The 24,192-nt window shown below is 39.1% G+C and overlaps 1 protein-coding gene across 1 annotated transcript in view; it reads right to left on the bottom strand.

Moving 5' to 3' along the window:
• Positions 1–24,192, bottom strand: part of LOC150084721 (uncharacterized) — a 239,809-nt gene that overhangs the window by 65,075 nt on the left and 150,542 nt on the right. The window contains exons 6-8 of the mRNA XM_090376333.1: positions 18,745–18,943; positions 3,446–3,579; positions 1,102–1,265 (exon numbers count right to left, since the gene is read on the bottom strand). Of these exons, the coding sequence (XP_090232459.1) occupies positions 1,102–1,265; positions 3,446–3,579; positions 18,745–18,943 (497 nt within the window). The remainder of the gene's footprint in view (positions 1–1,101; positions 1,266–3,445; positions 3,580–18,744; positions 18,944–24,192) is intronic.

The following is a 24,192-nucleotide window of genomic DNA, read 5'->3' as shown; positions in this document are numbered from 1 at the left end:
CTTCAGATTATTGTAACGTGAGGAGTGGAGTTCCCCCAAGGATCGGTTCTTGGACTACTGTTGTTTCTGATTTTCATAAAAGATATCGAAAAAATGATAGAAGACCCGATGTCAAAATTTGCAGTCGACATAAAGATTGGTAATCCTTAATGATCAGTGCCAATCTGCGCTCCTTTAGAATGACTTGAACAGATTTCAAAAATGAAAAAGCGGCAGTATTTTAATGGGGCAAAATGGAAGGACACTTGGGGAATAATAACCCCAATATAAGTTATATATTTGGTGGGTCGAATTAAAAACAGTGGAGGAAAAAGGGATCTGGAAGTTACGATGCTGGCAGATATGAAATTTTCTGAGTAAGTGTGAACAGGCAGCCAGGAAAGCCTATCGTATCCTATCGATGAATATGACCTCCCTGTAGAGACATGGAGATCATAATTCCACTGTATAAGGCAATTATAAGACCACATTTTTTATCTTCTCAACTAACGCTGATATTTTAGGGATATCGGTTTGGAATCTGTGACAACATTGAACACGGCAGCTAGAGAATCATGTCACCGAGTAGTCAGTTCTATTGACTGTACTCGACATGTTGGACAGACAACTTGTGTGATCGAGACCCGCTAATGTTTTTTTATACAATGTCATTGACTGTACTCGGTGACAACTTCTGGAATGAATTGTTGTTGTTGTTGTTATTTGGTTTTTAGGAGTATTAGCAACTAAGGCCATATTGCTCCAGGATATGCGGTGGTCATTCCCTGACCTTTCCGCATCCTCCGTATTTGGTGGTGACTGGCTCGAACCCCGGTCTAATCAAGAAGCGCGTGCTACGCACTGCTGCTACTTCCCACCTGGCTACGGAGGCGCCGGAATGAATTGTAGTGTAACCTTGATAGTTTGTCTTTGTATACGTATTGTTTTGGTTTAACACTTATAGGTCTTTGGTTGCATTAGATATTAAAATTAAAAGCGTTGTGGTTTTACAGTAACGATATTCAAAGTTTTGTGGTTTTAAATGTTAAGTACGTGTTGAAATACGTCTGGATGACATGTTCGCTTATGGGGCTAATAACTTTGTCTGGAACGTTCACTTACCTTACTGTTCTTCATGAGGGGATTGATGTAAGCTCCGCCGTCCATTAACACTTTACACATCTCCACATTATTTGTAAATGCAGCGATGTGCATCGCAGTGCGTCCATAGTTGTTCGGAACATTAACAGCGCTTGGTTGTTGCTCGAGAAGCCAACGCACAAGATCTGTAAAAGGCATATATTTTTAATTGATATGCTATTAATTTCATGCACGACAAACGTAAACAGAACTACAGTGCTCGACAAAATTAACAGAATAAAATGTTTTTCATGAATATTTTATTATGAACAGTGTCGCCGAAGGCGAATATTTGATATAATAGGTATCCTGGCATGCAAATTCTGAGTATCCAATACAAATCGATCTACCGCCTTACAGAGCCGCATATTTTGCAAATTATTCATGCCTATAAAAACACAGGTTGCGACCACATCACTTAATCCCCCCCCCCCCCTTTTTTTTTGGCTTTCTCAGTGAGATAGCCACATCTCCAGTATTCAGGATGGTAGGTCATCGTCATTTAGATAATTCTTTGAGATGGCGGGCCGTTAGACGATTTGAAGCCGGGCAGTCGCAGGCGGAGGTGGTATGTTGGCTTAATGTGTCACGCAGTGTTGTCTCGGCACTATGGAAGCAGTTTCAGGAGACAGGAACCATTACAAGAAGAGCTGGCCAAGGTCACCCGAGGGCTACGTCAACCAGAACTGACCACTATCTGGCAAGACGGAAGTCAGCTGTGAACGATCAACTGTCTCTTGAGGTTGCTCCGGCCACAGATGAAAAAACATTTCCAACCAGATTGTGTTAAGAAGGCTCAGTTCAAGTGGACTCTACGTAAGAAAGCCAGTGGTTTGTACCCCATTAATCCCAAACCACCTCAGCTCGTCGAAACTGGTGCCATGAACAAGTGACTTGGAGCCCTTACAAATGGGGTAGAGTTCTGTTCTCTGATGAGTCCCATTTTAGCCTACAAAGACTCTAGACGTCCTAGATAATCAGTGGTGAGGAGAGGGTGTCTCCTGGGCTCGTCTGCTGTCGAAGAACCCCATATTTCTGCTTGTGCGGTGCATCGCCATTTGGAATATTGTTCTTGCATTCCCCATATTTTATTGCGATGTCACCTGTCGCGCAGTGATCTGCTGTTGAGCCAGTACAACGCGCTGCACCCTTTGTTCGCCGCAAACATCCACCTTGCGTAATCCTTTACAGTTCTATCAGCAAGAGATGGTTTGACTGTTCTACCTAATTCTTTCTAAACTTTAACCACAGTGGACCGTGAGCAACCAAGAACGTGTTGTTTCCGTTATGGTAGCATCGGACGCACGAGCTCCCATAACCATGCCCTTTAGAAAGTCCGTAATATCTTTACATAGTTATTTCATAACTACTACTTTCTCACTTTTATTTGCACGGCTAGACGCTAATCACCACTGCTTTAGCGTAGGAAGTTGTTCAGCTTTTTATACTGTGAGCTATGCGGCATAGTCAATGATCACAATATTTTCTTAGCAGAAAGTGAGAATGTCAGTTGGTGAAGGCTACAGTCTTCAATTTGAAATTGATCGCCGAATAGCGGCAGTTCTTCATTTCTTTTTGTATAGTTATCTCCTTTCTGATTTTTCCCTGCCACTTCATCTCTCTTATTCTAGCTTCAAAAATTGTAAATGAAATATTGACAGAAAATTAAAATTTTGAAAAAAAAAAAAAAAGAAAAAAAAAGTCTAGTTTTTTAAAACCACATTCTGCATTGCAACAATTTAAAAATCAAAAGGTGAAGCAGAAAATAAAATTTCACAAACGAAAAACAAACTTGGTGTTGTACCAAGATCATTAATACACGAGTTGGAAGAAAAATGGGATGCTAGCAGGTCAACTTTATCTTTGGCTGAAATGACTACAACCATCTGATTTTGACAGAGGTGGGAGCAGAGATAGGTAAAAGTTGCGGCCAATAGCTTTGGCAAGAGACCAGAATGCTCGGCTACCATTAGGGCAAGAAGCAAGTTTCTACTCTTAGCCTGTTCATCTGTTGTCTCTACCGTTCTCCCAACTCCACTAATCATTTGGAGCTCTTTGACTTTCTCTCTTTGCAACTTGTCTTTATAAATTAATCATCTTTAATTTTCCGTAGGGAAACTACGGAAAATTAAAGATGATGATTCCCACGTTTTGCATTTTTCTTGCAATTTACTGCAATTGGAGGGATGTCCCATGATTTTTGATATTATATTAATGTATAAAACGTTTATAATTATGAATCATGCCACACTGATGGAATGAACAAAAGTGAGGTGTTTGTGTTTTTTGAAACGAAATTTTAGCTTCGAACATAAAATGGATTTACCTTTTCGTGAAGATTGGGCAGCTTCATGGAATGGTAAGTCTCCACGCACGTTTCTTAGCCATAAGTTAGCACCATGTTGTGCTAAAATTTTGAGCGTTTCCAGTTGGCCTTTAGATGCTCCACAGTGAGCTGGTCTGTTTTAGACAAATATATTCATCATAAGTACATTGGAATGCTGTAAGTTTTGCTTTATAAAACATAAAAACTAAGTTAAAATAAGCAGAAAATAAAACTGTTAAACATAAATCCGTACTTTCTTGTTTTTTTTTTATTTTATTTGCTGCTAGCAGACCTTACATACACCCAAAGCACATAGTCCCAGACTTGTACAAAAAGGTTGCCCTCCACACTACGCTAGAATCTTGTGTCAAATCTACTGAGAAACAACTCGACATGCTTGATCTAATTCTTCTTTCGCAAATGGCGGATATTATGTTGCTCCCCTCTATTTGCTTAGGTAGAGAGGACAAATAATCAGTTGTTAATGGGGCTTCAGCAATTTACAGTTGTTTAGATTTGTAATAGTCAATGTTAAAGTAAATACCTCCTTAAGCAACATCAGATCTATCTGCACCGTATGTTCTACCAGCGCAGATGCAGAGACAGTTAGCCAGGCCCATTTGTATGAAATATTGATCGCAACTCTGAAACCAATTACAGTGCTTCTAATTAGCTCATTGAACAGCTGCATAAGTTTGCGTTGAATTTCGTTTGTGGAGATTTAATCTTCCTCCTCAATTAATCCCTCTAGTTAGCGTTGTTGTTGTTGTTGTTGTTGTATGGTTTTAGGCGCATCAGAAACTTAGGCTATATTGCGCCGTGTATATATATATATCTGTAAATTGCATGTTCTGTGGTTGATTTTCTCTTTGCTTTGACCATGCTGCCCTCCCGTGAGACCGATTAACTCGTCCACGTTGTGAAAAAGACGCATAACAATTAATCGCTTCATTGACAGGATTCGAACTCAGGTCTTTACCACACGGTGTGGGGAGGAGATTGATTATACACGAGGCCAGTCACCTTTGCTAAGAGCCCTGTTTTATGAATGTTAACAGAGTTCTTTACTAAAGGATCCTGTTAACGCGTTTATACGTTGTTGTTGTAGTAGGATTTAGGAGCATTATCGACTAAGGCCATATTGCTCTGTGTATATTGTGTCTGTAAATTTTCTGTGGTCGATTTTCTGTTTGCTGGACGAAAAACACGAGTTTTCGGGAGGAAAAACCATGCTACCCTCGCCTGAGACTGACAAACTCAGCCACGTTGTGAAAAAGGCCCATAAAAATTCTTCACGTCATCGACGGGACTCGAACTGAGTCTTTTCCACCCGGTGTGGGGAGGACGGCGATTTTACCAACTGTGCTACACACAAGGACCGTTATGTGTTAAGCACCAAAGCAACTAACGTTGAGGCCTAAATATATTGTGTCTGTAAATTGCATGTTTTCTGTGGCTGATTTGCCGTACTAAAAACCCGAGTTTCTGGGAGAGAAAAGCATGCAAACCCGAGACCGACTAATACAACCACGTTGTGAAAAAAAGCCCAACATTCCTCGCATCTTTAATGGGCTTACATTCTGTTAACATTCATTAATATTTAAAAGAGTGATACTAGAGGTAGGACTGTTTTGAATCTTTACCCAACTAGAGGTGAAAACGAACTGCCTTCCAATGAAACTGTATACCAATATATTCTGCCTTCCTTCAGCTGGATATCACAGATTCAGCACATAAAACCAGAAACTAAGGTGGTTCTCGCAACAAAATCTCTAAAAATTACCAAATGCGTTGAATTTACTATGAGTATCCGATGGACAATGTAGGAGGGGGAAAAAGCTGTCATATGTCATATTAGGACCACCTGATAACCAACTCAGCTGTTCATGTTTAATATGTCCATAAATTGAGTGTGTTCTCTTGGTCTCAGGCATAGACATTAAGGTAGCCCCCCCACGGAAACCTCGAGTTTCCGTGGGGGGGGGGGCTACCTTAATGTCTATGCCTGAGACCAATTAACAAAGACAAGAAGGGGAAAAGGAACATAAAAGTTCTTCGCGTCATTGACATTTCGAAGCCGGGCATTTTCCACGCGGTGTTAGGAGGACGGTGATTATTAGCATTAGCATATGATGCAAGAAAACAAGCTTATGCAGCATCAGCCAAGAAAAAAAAAAAAAAAAAAAACGCTCCCATTTCACCGCTCCGTTCGATCCAAATAGCTGTCTAGCTCAGCCTTAAATTTATTTAGGCTATCAACTTCCACAACAAAGGATGGAAGTCTGTTCCACCAAACAACTAACTACCCGCTGGCTAAAGGAAAACTTCCGCACATCTATCCTACATCTCTCTTTCCTTAATTTGAATTTATGCTCTCTCAGGTGATTAGTCTGAGCAAGAGGAAGAATCCCATCAGTATGAAGCATGCTCAAGTCATTCAAAGCTTTATACACCTCAATCAGATCGCCTCGCAGGTGCCTAGTCTCCAGACACTGTAATTTGCGAAACTTAAACCTTTCTTCGTAAGTACAACCCTTTGTTCCATTCACTAATCTTGTTGCCCTTCTCTGTACTCGTTCCAACAGCTCTACATCCTTCTTAAACTGAGGCCTCCAGACCTGTATACAGTACTAAAGGTGTGGCCTGACCATTGCTTTATACAAGGGAATAATCACCTCCTTATGCCTGCTAGAAAACTTCCTGTATATCATTGAGAAGACACCATGAACTACTATTGCAGACCGTCTGCACTGCTCAGAAAACTTCATATTTGCCTGCACAATTAACCCCAGGTCCTTTTCGTTATCTACCACTGTCAGTGTAGTAGCACAGAGTTGATACATTGCTCTGGGGTTGCTGTTTCCCATATGTAGTACTTTACATTTGTCAATGTTAAACTTCATTTGCCACCTCTAAGCCCATCTGCTCAACCTTTCCAGATCCTGTTGCAGCAGAATAGTGTCAGTAGTGTCCTTGACAACCCTGCCAACCTTCGTATCGTCTGCAAACTTGGACATTAAGCTTGATATACCATCATCAATATCATTTATAAATTCAGAAAACAACAATGGACCCAACACTGAACCCTGAGGGACTCCAATAATAATATTAGTCCACGCTGAGCAGTGTCCATTGATTACCACTCTCTGCCTTCTCCTACTCAACCATCCCTTTATCCATAGTAGCAATTTGCCTCCAATGCCACACTGCTCCAATTTTTTCACCAGTCTTCCATGTGCAAAAGTATCAAAAGCCTTTCTAAGATCCAAATATATGATATCAAGGTTATTCCCTGCATTCAGTTCCTTTGTGACCACATCATACTATCCAATCAAATTTGTCAGGCAAAACTTTCCCTTAACAAAACCATTCTGTGTCCGAGCTCTAACTGAAGTCTGGTCTAGATGATTCTGCAGTGCTTCTTTGACAAGTGCCTCCATTAATTTTCTTGGAACAGAAGTTAAACTAACAGGTATATAATTACTTGTGTCGCCCTTTGATCCTCCTTTGTGAATTGGAGTCACATTTGCACATCTCCAGTCCATGGGTACCTCCCCTGAGTGCAGGGAAGCTCTCATAATTATGGCTAAGGGTTTGCTTACGTCCTTTGCTGCCTCCTTGAATGTAACTGTATAGATCCCATCCACCCCGGGTGCCTTTTTTATGTTTAACTTCAACAATTTCTCTTCCACTTTCGTCTCAGTTATTACAAAATCATCTATCTCACTGCAATAGTTTAATTCACCTCCGGCATTCCCCTCCTTGAATAACTCCTCATGTGTGAATGTAGATGCAAAATGCTCATTTAGTTTGTTAGCCACCTGAGCAGGATCATCAACAGTTGAACCATCAATATCCAGTGGAACAATCTGATTCATCCCTTTCCTGCTAGAGTTTACACAGATAAAAAACTCTTTGTTTTTCTTTGCATCCTTTGCCAAAGATTCCTCATAATCTGCCTTTGCCTGCCTAGTGTCATTTGTGACTTGGTTACAGACCAGCTTATATCTATCATAGGCTTCCATGTCACCCATTAATTTATATGTTATTTCTTAGTTGGTATGTAAAGCCTAGTAGCTTCCAAGATAAGTTCTTTGAATGCTTTCCATTTTGAATTTGTTGTTGGTAACATCATGTTGGTCCCACTGTATAGAATTTAAATACTGTCTCAGACCATCGTAGTTGCCTTTACGAAAGCAAAATCCCTTCCCTTTACCCCTGATGGTAGTTACCTCTTTGAGTAAATCCCACTTCAGCACACTGTGATTACTGCCACCTAGTGATTCCTTTATCTGCAGATTTTTAATGCATGAAGAATCACTACTGATAATCAGATCAAGAATATTACTCCATCTAGTTGCCTCCTTCAACATGCTGACGTAGAAAACAATCACATCCAATAAATCCACAAAAGCCTTGATAGTGTGCGAGTGACCACTCACAAATTCCAGTCAATATCTGGTAAATTAAATTCCCCCGTTATAAGACTGTCTGATTTACTGGCCCACTCTATTTCCCTGTACAGTTTCCTATTATACTCATCAGAGTCATTAGGCCTATAACACACTTCTACTCTCAATTTTGATCTCCCAGTGCTTATGTCACACCAAACTGACTCCACACTGCACTGTCCAGCGATATCGACTGGTTCACTTCCTTGGATTTTATGTATTTCTTAACTAATAGCATAACCCCTCATCCCTTCCTATCCTGTCTATCCTTCCTGTACACATTGTACTCCCCAAATTCCAGTTCTGCATTCCTTATAACTGTGTGACATCACGTCTGTGATATCCCAACAATATCTGCCTTTGATGTTTTTAGCAATATCTGAAATTCATCAAATTTATTTACCAAACTCCTAGCATTGGTGTACATGCAAGTATACATGCACCTGTTCCTCTTCTTAGCTACCCTAACACAACTCATGTGTTTACTTGTACTGCAATGACTCCCAGCAGTCCCTGAAATACCCTGCATCTTGTTTTCCAGGCCGCTGCTCCTTTCAATAGAAGCAGTGCAAGAATCACCTCTGCCAGCGGCTGCTGTTAATCTATTAGTCCTTGTATCCCCCCCCAAGCTAGCAGTTTTCCGACCCACCTAACACTGCCTCGATAGTATCAGCAAATATTCTTGCATCCTTTCTATTTAAGTGTATCCCATCCCTGTAGAAGCAGTCTCTCCTGTTAAAAATGTAGACCAGGCTGAAAAAAATTCTACCCCTTGAGCCTTGCACAGTCTCTCCAGGGTCGAATTGATCGACAAGACTCTCATCATATACTCCCTCCTATCGTGTCTGGGCAGAATTGCACACACTTTCAATTTCAACCCTAATTCACGGCTTTTTTTCAACAGTGACCTGTACTTGTTAAGTAATTCCACCGGTCTCCTACTCTTAATATCATTAATGCCAACGTGTACAACAATAATTATAATTATAACAACAATAACGTGTACAACAATAACAATAATTATAACCACTGTGTTATCCCCGCATAGATAACAAGGTTTTTTTCCAACACAGTGCAAGAGAAGTTTGACGTAGACCTAGTCACTGGTGTGATGACCAGATGTCTGGGAACGGTTGCAGCGTACGTTGCTTCCAAAGAATTTGCAGGTGTCGCTTGTTCAAGGGCTTGGTGGACCCCCAACACCGAATGAAGTTTTCAGGTTAAGCAAGATCTGCATAAAAAATGCCAGCGATCTGGATCTATTTAAGACCGATTGGCATATTCAATGGGCGAAAGTCGCTTGCCATTAAACGACATCTAAACGAGAATCTTATGAGAGGGAACACCACCTTACTCTAATAGTGACGTGGAGCATCCTGTTTCAGCAGATATTTCTAAATTTGTGAACTTGATTTCCAAATTATGCGATCAATCTCTAATGGGGGTGGAATTGATACGCCCTGAAAATTCGAGATTTTCAAGGGACTCTTACATCAGTATGCATTTCTAGTCAACCAACCGCCGCCATTAAACAAACTGCGGATAGTAAAACGTGCTGCTATTAGCACTACAGGAGTGGGTAAAGTTCCACAATTTCTCTCAAGTGCCTCTATCAGTTTATTTTGGATTCATTGCTCCACATCTTTAATGAAGTTCTCTCTCAGTGTTTTTCCCACCAATCTGGAACAGGTGTTCTGTGATACTTACATCAGCACATAAATAGTTTAACCATTCAGACCTTCTCTACTGTTTCCATTTTGCATAAGTTAAAGGAGATATGCTGCGATTCCTTACAACAATGCTTTCCAACATGATCTTTTAGATCCGACTAGGCAGAAGAATGAATACGCTTGACATTTGTGTAGGGGGGGGGGGTTCTGTGGTCTTATCACTGTATCTGTGACTGATGAGTGTGGGGTGGAATTAAGTGTTATTATTGTTGTCTTTTGTTTTTGTTGAGTTTTGTTTTGACTTCCACCCTACTGAAGTCACAAGCCCACCCCACAAAACGCAAATCTGACTGCAATTCACAGAAAATTCTAGATTCTAGGGTGTAAGCGGGTGTTAGCAGAAAATTAAAGACACATTTTTTCAATAAAACTTTACAACCTTTAATGAACACTATATACAGCATTTACATAAAAAAACAAATAATTACATACATGCATATCAATTTCTATATATATAAACCATACTAGTACTACACACTCTCTCTCTCATCAACTCTTCTCAATTTATCAATTATTAACATCAGTTTGTATCAGTTGTATCTTACTTAATATGAATCCTCGATGATTACCATTCTCTTACATTACCAGTTTTTATCACTTACATCAGTAAAACTCATTTCAGCTCTCATTACTCTTTTCGTATATTTGTTCTAGCCTTTAACACATGAAATATATTATAAATGGTATCCTCTTACCTCAATAATGTTCACTATAAATCACTCATTCTACCTTAATTACTCTCTAGTTATCATCTTAGTCATCCCTCTTTACACCGCACCTGATATGTTATCTTGTGTTGACACCTGGCCTAAATTAATGATATGGGTTAACATATCCTTACAACAGTACCCCTATAAATATAATTTCCTTACTAATTCCTTCATACTATTACTTTCTTTTTATTAACCGTGTACCACCCTTACATTATTTCATAATCATTAACATTCATAACAAATTATCTCAACCTTAGTAACTAACTTGCCTAATACAATATGAATGTTCCTTTTTTTAAAAGGACTATCACTCAATTCCTTACAGAGCTAGAGTATGAGTCCTTGAGTTCAGGATTCGAGAAAAAAAACAGGAACAGACTTTCGTTCCGAAATGGCCGCTACTTCCAATTTCCTTGTGTTCAGGCTTTCTTTCCCTTTCTTTGGCACTCTGCTTCCTTAGTGGCGGACAGGCTTGCCGTTCACTTCTGGGGAACTTGACATGACGCACCGTCTTGTGTAGACGATATATTCACAGGTGTACATACGTGGCTCATTTTCCGCGGTCGGAACTAGAACCCATGAGCAATTCCTTCGCGAGTTTTCCTTCAGGCTCTTTACAAGGGCCTACATTACTAAGCTCTCCTATCTAATACTGTCCCCCGCACTTTAAAAAACCACAATCCACTCTCTCCCACGTATCTTCAAGAACTATCTCAACCATACTTCCCTCTCCTTTCGAACCTTTTCTTTTTCCCTCAAGTTTGGAACGCCTTCGGAGGACTCGCAACCAATCTTAATTTTCTGTCGACCGGGCTAGCCGGGTGTGTAAAGTGCTTGCCTGGCAACACAAAGGTCGCGCGTTCGATTCCCGCCTCGGACTTGGATCAAAGTACTGCAAAAACCTTGGGATGTGCATTATGGCCATAGAAGCCTATGCGCCAACAACTACCAAAAAAAAAAAAAAAAAACTTAATTTCCCATTCCTTTCTATTTGCTAAAACATTTCACCCCAGCTGTCTCCCTAGCGCACAAACCAACCCTTCCTTAGAAATTTCTTATTTTTTTCACAGGGCATTATGGCCCTTTCATGTTTGCCAGTCACCTCCAAAACACTCACTTTCGTGTTCACACTTTTCTCTGCTAAATATATCGAACTACTGAAATATCAGTCACCCTGACGTTTTCTTTTTAGGCGAACACTAGACTTCCACTAACTTCCTGTTTACTTCCTAACGGTGGCTTAGATCAGAAGAGACGCTTCGTAATCCTATTTCACGGTCCTATTGTTCTTGCCCTCAGCAACTCTTTCATGCCTGTTCTCAAATGGCACCCTCTACCTAGTCCTGCTGTCCCTGTTTGCTCTCTTATATTACTCGAAATTACTTGTTTCCATTTAGCCGCTATTTAACATATACAGGTGACCCTCGTTTAACGCTGATAATTCGTTCCAGAAAAACAGAGCTAAGTGAATCCGCTCTAAGCGAGCGCCGCATTCCCATAAGGTAACATATGTATTTGTGAGTTCGGTCGGTGCCGTAGGATATTTCCTAATCAATAATAAACGGTAGTGAAAAGATGCACAAATGTCGGTCAAAATATTTAATATTCAAATATTTGTACATATAAAATATTCTGCATTACATACGTATATAATTATGTGGTAACTACTTACGTATAAAATTAAACTTAAAATTCCAATTAAAATCATGAATTTAATTGATCTAAATTGATTTAATTCAATTAATGAATTTAATCAAGAAAAATGTGTCGATTTTGGGTAGAACTTTGGCCCTCTTCCAAATAAACTAAAAGGGGTATTAATTTTAAATCCCCCTCTGCGTTACAACCCAACAATAAAGTCAACCGATCCTTCGCCGCTTTGAAACCTGGCAGCATGTTTTTTTCTTCTTTCAATATGAAACTTCTTTTAGGCATTCATTTCCACAAAATTCATTTCCTGCTTCATCTATGTTAAAAACTTGAGAAGTATAACACAATATCCCTCTTCAATAATTTTAACAAGTTCTTTTTTGAAAGTTTCGGCTCCATCTGCGCTTGCGGCTTCTTCCTGGATTTTAAATCTATTTAACCAGCCCTTACTAGTTTTAAATGGTTCCACATTTTTTTTTTTTGTTTGTTTTTTAGGTGAGTTTTCTTCAGATCATCATATTGGCTAATGTCTCTCTCTCTCTTTTTTTTTTTTTTTATTTTATAATATTTAACTTAACTGAATTCTACATTGGATATTATCTTCAATAAAATCCTAATAGCCGGCCTAGCCCTAGTTGCTTGCAATGGAATAGCTATCTTTCCCGCTGATAAAATTAATTCTTTATTTTTTTTATAATTGTTCTTACAGTTAAACTTGTAAGTCCTAAATTATGGCACACATCCGCTTGTCTTTGATCGGAATCGATTCGCTTCAAAACGTCTAATTTAATTTTCAAATTCAGTCTTTTTCTTACATTTGTAGCCTTCGTACTGCGCCCAGACGTTGTTGCTTTTTCATTCTTATCGGCCATTATTAACTTTTCGAAAATGTAACTGCGTTGGTTGCATTAAGTATGATACAATGTTCTAGTAAACTGTCCGTTACGCACGATGTCTAATACTGTACTGAGTGATGATGACTTCGGATAAATGTATATAACGCAAATATTACAAGCAATATACTTGATCATTTTTTAAAATGTTGATCTCAGAACTACGTAACAAGTCACTGTACTGCAATTAAATTAGCGTGCGAGAAAATATCGCTGAGTGTGGGAAACGTTTTAATGCTGTTTTGATATTCATTTTCAAGCTATCGACTCTATCAAATGAAACGATTTCGTTAAATATGCCAAAAATGCAATCTGTAAAAGAGCGTTATAGTGATCTGAGACAGCGTGACCTTATAGTATAAGGTCACGAATCAGCGTAAAGCGAACTGCGTCATAACGGGGGCCTGCTGTACGTCTATAACTTTTCCATCCCCAAATCCAGTGTTTCTTCAAACTTTAACCTTTTTAAATTAAAACTAAATATCCAATCTTAATACTTACTATCTTTAACTTCATGCTCGGGCATTAATGCAAATTCTCACTTTCCATCGCCTTTCCTGGATTTATTTTAGCAAAGCAAATATTTCTATTTTAATTTGTAAGATCTACTTCTTACAACAAATACATCATTATTACTATGCTGGTGATTTGAAAATCCTTACCAAGCTCACCACAAAGCATCATCTGAAAGCATAGCCAACAGAATCATTGAGAAACTCCTATGCTGGCAATCACAACTCTAGTTGAATTGAAACTTTTTTTTCCAAGTCGTTGAGGATGGGATGTTATTTTATTTCAAACTTACGCCTGCCGAAAACAAACCTATGCTCTGTGTGGCGCCAATGTATGTGGCAAAGAGGTACACGGACCTTTGGATTATTTTTGGTTTGTGCTGATATTTAACTCTGATATTGAATAGTTGTTGACCAGGGAGATGGTCTGCGCCGGTAGCACAGTTGTATCGTCATCCTCTCCATACCGGGTGAAAAAGGTCCGGGTTTGAATCCCGTCGATAATGCAGGAACTTTAATGGACTTTTTTTCACTCCGTGGCTGAGTTAGTGGGTTTCAGGCGTAGATAACAAGGTTTTTCTCCCAAAAATTGAGGTTTTTCGTCCAGCAAAACAGATAAATCGACCGTAGAACACGCAATTAACAGACATAAGACACACAGCACGTCACATGAATTTAAATATTTGGGTGGCCTAATATAATAGTTTGATTTTTGACCAGGGAGATGAATAAGAAAATGTCTGAGTAATTACACTGAGTGGAAACTGTTATGTATACCTACCTAATGAGTAAGGGTGCTTACACGTAGACGCAGGTAGCTGCTTACCGGAAACCAGCAGCGACATGCAGCTGAAGCTTCTCACTGGCTATGAACACATAGAAAACAGTTGACCAATCAAGCTATTATTATAATTTGATTTTAATATTGATTATAATAATAATAATAATTTGATTGGTCAACTGCTTTCTATGTGTGAGAAGCTTTCAGCCAGTGAGAATCTTCAGCTCCATGTCGCTGCTGGTTTCCGGTAAGTGGCTAACTACGTTCTACGTGTAAGCACCCTGTAAGTCACTTAGCCCTTAGAATAGCCTAGCCTGAATTTGTTGCAACATGGACTCAGTGAAAGTGTTCCACAGGGATGCTGGTCCATGTTTGCTCAATTGCTTTCCATAGTTGCACATTAGATAGTTGCAGATCTCTGCTTCGAAGAGTTCGTTTCACCTCGTCTCATGCAAGCTTAATTGCATTGAGATTTGTGGACTGAAGAAGCCACTACAGTAGTCTCAATTTACTCCAATTTTCCTGGAACTAATTTTGCACAATTTTAGCTTTGTAACATGGCTCTTTATCGTATTGTAAGAACCCATTCACAGATGGATGCACTGCGGCCATGGACGGATGCACCTGGTCGGAAACGATTTCCAAATAACCTGTGGCAATCAGATGTTGCTCCACTGGTATCAAGGGGAAATGTGTACCACGAAAACACTCCCTATATCATTACACGTCCACCATCAGCCTGCATTACCTAGCAGTATAAGTGTATGGACTTATACTGCTAGGTATAGTTTCCGCCCTGGTCCAGTCGTCCAGTCAGTTTTATTTTATTTATTGTATTTAGGCGGGCCCTGCCAAGTTTTGGCAACCCGTGTTTGAAGTTGAGATAATTTATATAATTTTATTCTGCCATACTCACTCTCATGTCTTTGTCCAATTCCGGATCGACCAGAGAACACACGCAATTTACAGACACGAATACGGGTTAATGTAATCATTTACGGGTAACCCTAATATAATAATTTTTTTAATTAATAATGTCCCATTCCGGAGTGGAAAAGACCATCTAAGATACACAAAAATATATACAGTTAAGGCCACACAAAATATATACATATAGGAAACTGTCCAAAGTCCAAGTCCAGGTTATAAATAATTGTCAGCCGATTTCAAAGTCCACAGTGTCATCAGTTCAGATGGTCATGGCAAACCATACCAAACCACTGTAAAAAACAGAACCTTCCAACGCTGACGTTGGAAGATTCTGTTGTTTTTTGCTGAAAAACTGCGTTCTGTTTATTTACTGAAAAGCTGCATCTCAGAGTTTCTAGGTACCAGTTACTCCACTGAGAAAAGCCTGTACAACAAGGAGCTGCCTAGAATAGAACTGCCAGCAAGGAGCTGGAGCTCAGTAGGCATCACGAACTAGCACAAGGAGCATCCCGTGACAATCACAACAATGCTGGCAGCACTAAAGAAATACCTCTTTGGTTACTACTGTTGTTCTGGGTTGTTATGACTGACTGACTGTAGCCTTTCTGTTACTCATCACAATTCTTGTCAGCTTCTGTTGGCCTTTCTCATCAGCTAGCTGTTTTCGACTGAACACCTGCTGTTGGCTGCGTGTTTGGTTTTTGGACTAAATTCGACATTCTAGAGACAGTAGTACGTGAAAACCCCAGCATGGTTGCAGTTTCCGAAGTGCAAGATGCGGCTAAAATGAAACGAAAATCGTTACTTACCAACACCTTACTAGTGCACGTGTCAACAACATTCATGTGCTGTAGCTTGTTTGTTTCCTGTATAGATCAGTTTTTATTTCGTTGCAATTGGTTAAAAAAAAAGGGCAAAAATAACGGTTAAGTTGGTAAAGAACGGCAATTGATTAAGTTGTGATTTAACTGTACCTCTTGAAGTGAATCAGTGTTTTAACTCTTCGGCTGAAAAATGAGTGATTTAGAGCAAAGCATTGTTATTAAATTTTAGTGAAACTCAGTAAAATTGGTTCAGAAACGTTGGAGGTATTACTGAAAGTGTACGGTGATGAAACCATGAGTCGGCTACGTGTGTCCGAATGGCACAAACGGTTCAGAGAGGGACCGGAAGATGTCCACAACTATAAGAGGACAGGAAGACCGCCAACTTCAACGACAAACGAAAATATTATAATATTTCTACTGATCGTGCACTAAGACTTTCGAATCAGCATTGGATAAATCGAAGAACAGTTACACATTGAAAAAGGAACAGTAAGAACAATTTTTACAGAGCGGTTGTGCGTGAGAAAGGTGTGCGCACGAATGGTTCGCAGTGGGAGAGTTTTAAATGAAAAACAAGATCACAACATTGGAGCAACCGCATTTTCTTCAGATATGGCGCCGTGCGACATTTTTCTGTTCCTGAAAATTAATATCCACCTCACAAGAAAACGATTTGAGGACTTAGCAGACATTCAAAACACTACGCAGCAATTATAGGCGGTTTCTTCCGAGGACTTCCTCTGCTGCTTTGGGTCCTGAAAATCGCGAAGGGAGTGCTGCATAGGCGCCGCTGGAGAGTAATTTGAAGGGGATAAACATTGAAATTGTTGTATTTAAAATAATAAATGATTTAAAAAATATTTATCGTTTCTCTTTAGCCACACCTTGTACTCATACCTGCACTTCTGGTACTGACTACCAGGCCTTATCCAAAGCCACTTAAATCTCTTGACCTGAGTTGCACACATACAGCATACAGCGGCTATTCTTACACTGAGTTGTATAGGCCAATCTGCGATGTGTATCCACACCATATTAATTTTATGGGTTAACCCATAAAATTAAACTACATACCTAGTATAACGGCATCGTTTTAATTATATCTCATATTGTGGCTACCTTCACAACGAAATACCAGATATTGCACTACTTTGAATAAGTAACTCTTCTCTAGTAGAGAAGACTACTGTTACTTAGTGACAGAGTGGTTGTCGTGAGAAAGGTGTGCACATGAATGGTTCGCAGTGGGAGAGTTTTTAACGAAAAACAATGGTGCCCACTGAGAATAAGTGGCAGTAGTCTTCTCTACTAGAGAAACGTTACTTATTTGAGGTAGTGCAATACCTGGTATCTCGTTGTGAAGGTAGCCACAATATGAGATCTAATTAAACCGATGCCTTTACACTACGTATGTAGTTTAATTTTATGGGTTAACTATGGTGTATCCACACCGATATTATATAATGTGTTATTTGTTATCTAATCTTGTATTGCTGTTACATGGTGGTATGGCGCCTCCGTATCCAGGTGGGCAGGAGCAGCAGTGCGTAGCACACGCTTCTTGTTTAGACCGGGGTTCGAGCCCGTGATCACCAAATACGGAGGATGCGGAAATGACCACCGCATATCCCCGGATAAATATGGCCTTAGTTGCTAATGCTCCTAAAAAAAAAACATGGTGGTAGAACTTCTTTATGTAATTCTGACAATGAATGTGAATTCTGAGAATCTCGATGTAGGATTATCACGACAGTTTTAAGAAATTGTTTATATATATATACATGTATCTGTATTGTGCCGTTAAGGTCCGTTCAGAGACTCGAATTGGTTCTTCCATCTTTTCTCAGGTCTTCTAACACTCCTCCATCTATGTGGCCTATAAAACAGTCGGCTTAGATAGTCTTTCGTGAGTGTTCTTTATTTGTAATATCTTCCACTATATTGCTGATGCCAAAACGTTCTTAGTAGTGTAGTTTGGGGTATGGTCTCTCAGTGAGAGTACCATGCAAGCGGATTAAAGTTTTGGAGCCAAACATTAAGCTGGCTTTGAGATTATTTTATGAAGTCGCAATTGTATATCTCTTGACATATTTACCGAAATGTCTTCTAATAATAATAGCATTCATTTTGTTTAAATTTATTATTTAATCTCCATATCTGCATTTCCTAAATCTGAAATCGTATTGCCGAGGTATTTCAATGTTTTTACTTGTTCTAATATATATTTTTTTTGTCCTCGCCTTTTCCCATTATTATATGGGGTCAGCGTTTTTATTGTTTTGGCATACAATTTTTTAGGGCCGGATTCCCTTCCTGACGCCAACCCTCACCCTTTATCCGGGCTGGGAACATGCGGTGGTCATTCCCTGACCTACCGCATCCTCCGTATTTGGTGGGTACGGGCTCGAACCTCGGTCTAATCAAGAAGCGTGTGCTATGCACTACTGCTCCTGCCCACCTGGCTACGGAGGCGCTTTTACTTGTTCTAATATATGGCCATTAATTACTATTTTTGTTCGTAATAATTCCTTTCCTTACATGGCCATAGTTTTGGTTTTTTAAACCGTTTGCCTCTAGGTCGCGGTTGGAATTATTGCATGCTTTTCATTTATGCGTGCCTTTCAGTAGCCAATAAAGACTAATTAAACCAAGAAAAAATATATTATTAATCTATTTGAGAAGACTAAAGTTTGTTGAATAAGCCTAATTAACTACGTAAAAAGAATTCACTCCCATAAGTCATATGGACAAAGTCTGTATCTAATAAGAACACAGAATTTTTTAAATAAAAGCCGGGGAAGGAACTACTTACGTGCGAGCTTTACGGTCTTGTCGATTTGGGTTAGCTCCAAATTTAAGTAACAAATGAGTACAATCTGCATGGCCGAGGGTTACAGCATAAAATAAGGAAGAACAACCGTTATTGTCGATGACGTCTACTTCTGCTCCACATAGGGTTATCAAGGTCTCAAGACAGTCGAGATGGCCACGACTAGCAGCACAATGTACAGCTAAAGAGCAAACGGTATTCTTTTATAAGATGTGTTAATTTGGTATTTCTAACATTATTGCATAACAGCAACTAGTACTTATGAAGCCTTTGTCAATTAAGAATTATACAGTATTGGATAAAAAAAAATTACTACTTAAGAGAACCTTGAAAGTGTGTCAATAAATATATTAAATCTTCACAAAGAGTCCGTTTACAAAGTAACATTATCTGAATGATGTCACAAGAGTAAATGTGGTTTTATTTATAACTGTACCGTCCTTTTGCTTGTTATCTTTAAAATACCTTTACAAATAACATTGTAAAGTTTAATATCATCTGCACAGAGTTGCCACTCAACATTAACGGACTGAAATAAGGTTGATAGATCATTAGTATAAACAATAAAGAAGAATGGACTCAATGGTGTGCCTTGAGGAACACCTTACGAAACAGTAAACGGATTTGATAAAGTACCATCAATTGTTATGGACAGTTCACGATTTCTAAGCTAATCTAGTAAAGGGGACCGTAGACCATAAGATGACAGCTTGAACATCAAAAGATCGATGTGGACAGAGTCAAATGCACGTAAAATATCAAAGAAAAGCGAATCAATTTGATTTCCTTTGTCCAAAATTAGTTTGTAGGAAATGCGAAAACAAGGCAAGGTTTGAAACAGTTGATTTCCTGGGAAGAAAAGCAAAGCATGTTGATAATTATTAATAAAAGGGTGAAGATAGGAACTAAGATATTTATAAAGTAGGAGTTCAAAAATTTTCGCAATTATATTCAGTATAGTAATAGGTCGGTAGTTATTAGACTTAGCTTTATCACCCTGGTTTTTATAAATCAGGATGATATAAGCCTCTTTGAACGATGAAGGTTAACAGCCATGAAGAAGACAGTAATTGAAGAGATTTGTAAGAACCGGAGCTAAAGACGAACTACTTTTCTTGAAGAAAAGAGCAGGGAGGGTATCGGGACCAGGAGAAGTAAAATCTTTAAGCCGAGAGATGGCTGACTGGACATCATCAGTAGTGAGAACTAATCTATCAAAACTGAACTGTCATTACTATTATATTCAAACGGATAATAGGAAATAGAAGTTGCTGTTCAGAAGAACAAAGTTTCGAAAAGTGCGTAGAAAAAATATTAGCAGTGCCAGGAGGACAGTTATAATTAATGATATTTGAATAATTAATTAGCATTGGAATTCTAGAAGATCTCGATAGCCGTTTGAGATAGGACCACAGTGGTCTCGAATTGAAATTCCGATTAAGTTAGGCTTCAACTGAGTGAAGATCATGAGAATATTGAGATTTAGTAATTCTCTTAACATGGCGTCTAAGGGAAGAAGAGGAAAAGTAACTAAAGTTAGTTTTGAGTTTTAAATACCTTTTGTGGAGGTAATTTTTGCGACGAATTAAATACACTAGCTTGTTCGACCTCTGGTGAGGGAAGTTACTACGATTAGCGGAGAGAATTTGATGGGAACGAACTCAGAAATTGCAGAATAGAGGATTAAGTACAGATAATCAACGTAATGATCGATCGATTCAAAATTATGGATTGGAATCCAGTCAATATTGCCCAGAAATTGATTTAACGAAGTCCAGTCTGTGTGCTTAAAGCTAAAAAAGTATCTGTCAAAGGAAGGTTCAGAAATAAAAGAAAGGAAATGTACGGCAATAGGGAAGTGATCTGATCGGATGAAATTATCACCCTTCGAAATTGAGAAGAAAATTGATTCATGGGTAAAATTAAGGTAAGAGGAGTTCCGAATGGGAAAGTTACAGATTTGAGTTAGGGCATTACTAAGCCAAATGCTGCAAAATTGCTTGGCCAGTGAATTTGGTGAACGATTGGAGTCAAAAGCAGTTGGGACATTAAAATCACCCAGTATAACTGGTATTGCTTTCGGAGGCTTCAAAAAGATCGCTGCATCTATAATATACTCTAATTGTTGAATGGGGAACAAGGTAAAAAAGCATAAGCAGGAGAAGCTTTCCTGCATGATTAACTAATAAAGAGATACCTTCAATGGAAGAATGTTTAGCGAACTGCAGCACTTTGACCAAGTGATGGGTAAAGATAGCAACGCTACCACCCTTCGAGTCTCGATCCAAACGATAAGACAGAATAGGAGAGAGGTGAAATTTCACTGTCAAGTACGTGTGGATGTAACCAAGTTTCACTAAGGGTGACTATGGCAAAAGTTTGTTTCAGAAGGAAGAGACGAAAAGCAGTGATATTTTTTACACTTCTAAAATTTACATAAAATAGTAACGATAGCGATGACGACCTTGATGAACATCGGAAGGTAACTGCTAGCTAGTATGAGTAGGTCTGACAAGATGGGCAACAGTGCCAGAAGAGGACCTGTACGGCTTAACAATAGCATCGTTGGCCAAATATTAGTATCTAATATACGTGCTTGCTCAAATGAATTACTTAAGATTAGAAACAACGCATAGTCTGGATAACGGGTGAATAACTTCCTCACAGAGGTGTGAAGATCTAACTCAATGTTGAGAAAATCCTCAATATTTGAAGGATCTGTGGAAGGAGCAAGCCGACTGACGAAAGGACGAACCTGGCGAGGAACAGCTTGAAATCTTGAGCTCTTATTAATTCCAAAGGCAAATAGGGGCGCTGTACTTCCATTAGATGAAGAACGAGATAGGTCAGCTGATATTGTGGACTATTTATTAGATAGACGCTGATTATAATTGGTGGGGTGAAGACTGTTCGCAGGCGCTGAGGACAAGAACTGACCTGTCAAAGCGACGGACTGAGTTGCTTTTATAGGGCCATTCACATTATTCGGCATGAGTACTCCAAAAGTGCAAGTAGAATCGAGAAGTATACTTGAAGGCGTAGTGGAGAGCTTGACATTGTCAGCCAGAGGACTGGGTAGCAACCAAAGACAGGTGAGCAAGTTGATTGGAAGTAGCTTTACCATCCAAATGCAATGATAATGACGTGACAGGACTTAGATTCAGCATTAATGAGAATCACTGAAGGAAACCTGCTTAGGATGTAAGACAGGAGGAACTGGAATAGGTTCCGTGCGATCATTCTGGATGAACTCTTTCACAATTTCATAATCAGAAGCATCAGCAATGGAAGATTGATTGATAGTATTTGTTAGGTGAGGCTTAGGAACTTCAGTAGTCCCACAGTTGAAGGATGTGAGGAACGAACTTGGAACGCTACGTTGTGCGTCATGAAGTGGAGAAAGGCCTTGGGATTTCCCAGTGGGCACAGTGTTAGACTGTAGCATAGCAGAATCTGAAGGGTGACAGTTTGTGCAGGAAGAGGATGAGACCGAAGCTTCCATAATTTCAGGATTGATTGCTGGTTCATTACTGGGAGCCCTGGAAAGAAGAATTTTGCAGAGATACTCAATTCTTAAGCTGGGGTGAGACAGATGAGATTGTAGAGACAGGATACAGATTGAATATGAGACGACGATTGATTAGAGATTGGTGCTGAATGGGCGACACTCAGAGGGCCAACAGTAGACGGAAAAGTAAAGTAACACTTAAGACGGAATGTGAGATCCAGGGTTCTGGTGTGTATGAACATCGTCAGGCAGAAAGTTGAGGCAACGCTGACATATATAGTTTTTACAGAGTGTGCATTGGACTGCAGTAAAAACATTGTCAGACCAGCAGACACAAACACGAGATGAAATGACAGATGCACAGTCTTCAGTTACAGTAGAGCTGGAACTAGATCGTATGTATAGCTTAGCTTAATTTTCAGCACTCACCTCTGGTTAAAGGATTTGTGTTAAATTGACTCTGGATTTTTAAGGAGTCCTTATGTTCTGTAATGTAATAACTAGATCGTATGTATAGCTTAGTTTAATTTTCAGCACTCACCTCAGCTAAGCTATATACATACGATCTAGTTATTACATTACAGCACATAAGGACTCCTTAAAAATCAAGAGTAGAGCTGGAAATAAGTTGTGGGTAAGTCGAAGCATCATACGTAGAATCCTTACTGTGCATTTGGAATAAGTTTTCTACTTTCTGTAGTAGACTATTCATTAATCCCAAGAGATTGTTACAGCAATTTGCCGTTCGAGAATGCTAGATAACAAAGAATTACTATGCTGTAAGGACAGCATTTCAGGCAACGCTGACATATTTTTGTTAGTTCATCTTGCAAGCTTAGAAATTGTTTGCTGGATGCAGCATTTATAGCCTTACAACGTTCTCTGACAGAATTAAGTTAATTAAAGACAAGCTTCAGATCATCAATGCAACTGACTAAACATCTTTTAGAACTATCATTAGAAGTGATATCAGTATTAGATGAACGAAAAGTGGAAATGTAGGTGAAAGATTTAGAGATGGGGAGGCAGTCCCCACACTTCCAACGGTTGCAGGCTTTTCTAGTTAGCTTGCGATTGGAGGGAATGCAGCCAGAACAGTAGCAGTGCGAATAGATGCTACAACATAGGTATTCATCGCACATAGAGTCAGATAATACAAATCGGTTCCAAATGGGCTGCATCATATCTTTCAGTATTTATGTACCGAAAGATATGATGCAGCCCAAAATATATTACTTGAACTTTATATTTCCCGCAAAGTGATTTGACAATTTCTAATAACTAAAAATAAAAATACAATCCAGGCATGTAAGTGATGTGGAAGGCAACTACGCCTAACGAATATAAATCCGGTGAAACACTTATCTGACGATCAGTAAAGCATTGATCACGAAGGCTGGGAAAAACAGTTTCCCTAGAAACAACTGTTACAGTGCAAAATCGGCTGTAAAATAATTAAACTATAATTAATAATTCACAAAAGTCAAACGCAAACTGATACAGAACACGACCACAGCGCCACTCCTTATTATTATTATTATTATTATTATTATTATTATTATTATTATTATTATTATTATCTGACTAGCTGTGCAAGTTACCACGCAAATAAGTTAACCAGTTAATCTGTGTCATCATGCCCACGTCTCCTCTCCCCCCCCAAAAAAAAAACACAAACTCACAAATCTCACCCCAGAGCTACTCAACACGCGAACATCGGTGAAATATGCTATGCGCCTATTGTCTTCATCACATCCGTGACAGAGGGAATTCCAATAGATGAATTTTCATGAAATTTTGTGTTTGGGCTTGTGAAAATTATTTTCACAGCAACCAAATTTTATTAAAAATCAGACAAATAGAAATATGGAATTATTATTTCCTTTTTCTGTACAGTTTGTATGAAAAAAAAGAAATTCATT

Source organism: Mastigoproctus giganteus, chromosome 6 (genome assembly GCF_048544385.1).
Source record: "Mastigoproctus giganteus isolate SK-2022 chromosome 6, ASM4854438v1, whole genome shotgun sequence".
NCBI lineage: Eukaryota > Metazoa > Arthropoda > Arachnida > Uropygi > Thelyphonidae > Mastigoproctus > Mastigoproctus giganteus.
This window is presented reverse-complemented; position numbering and strand designations above follow the sequence as displayed.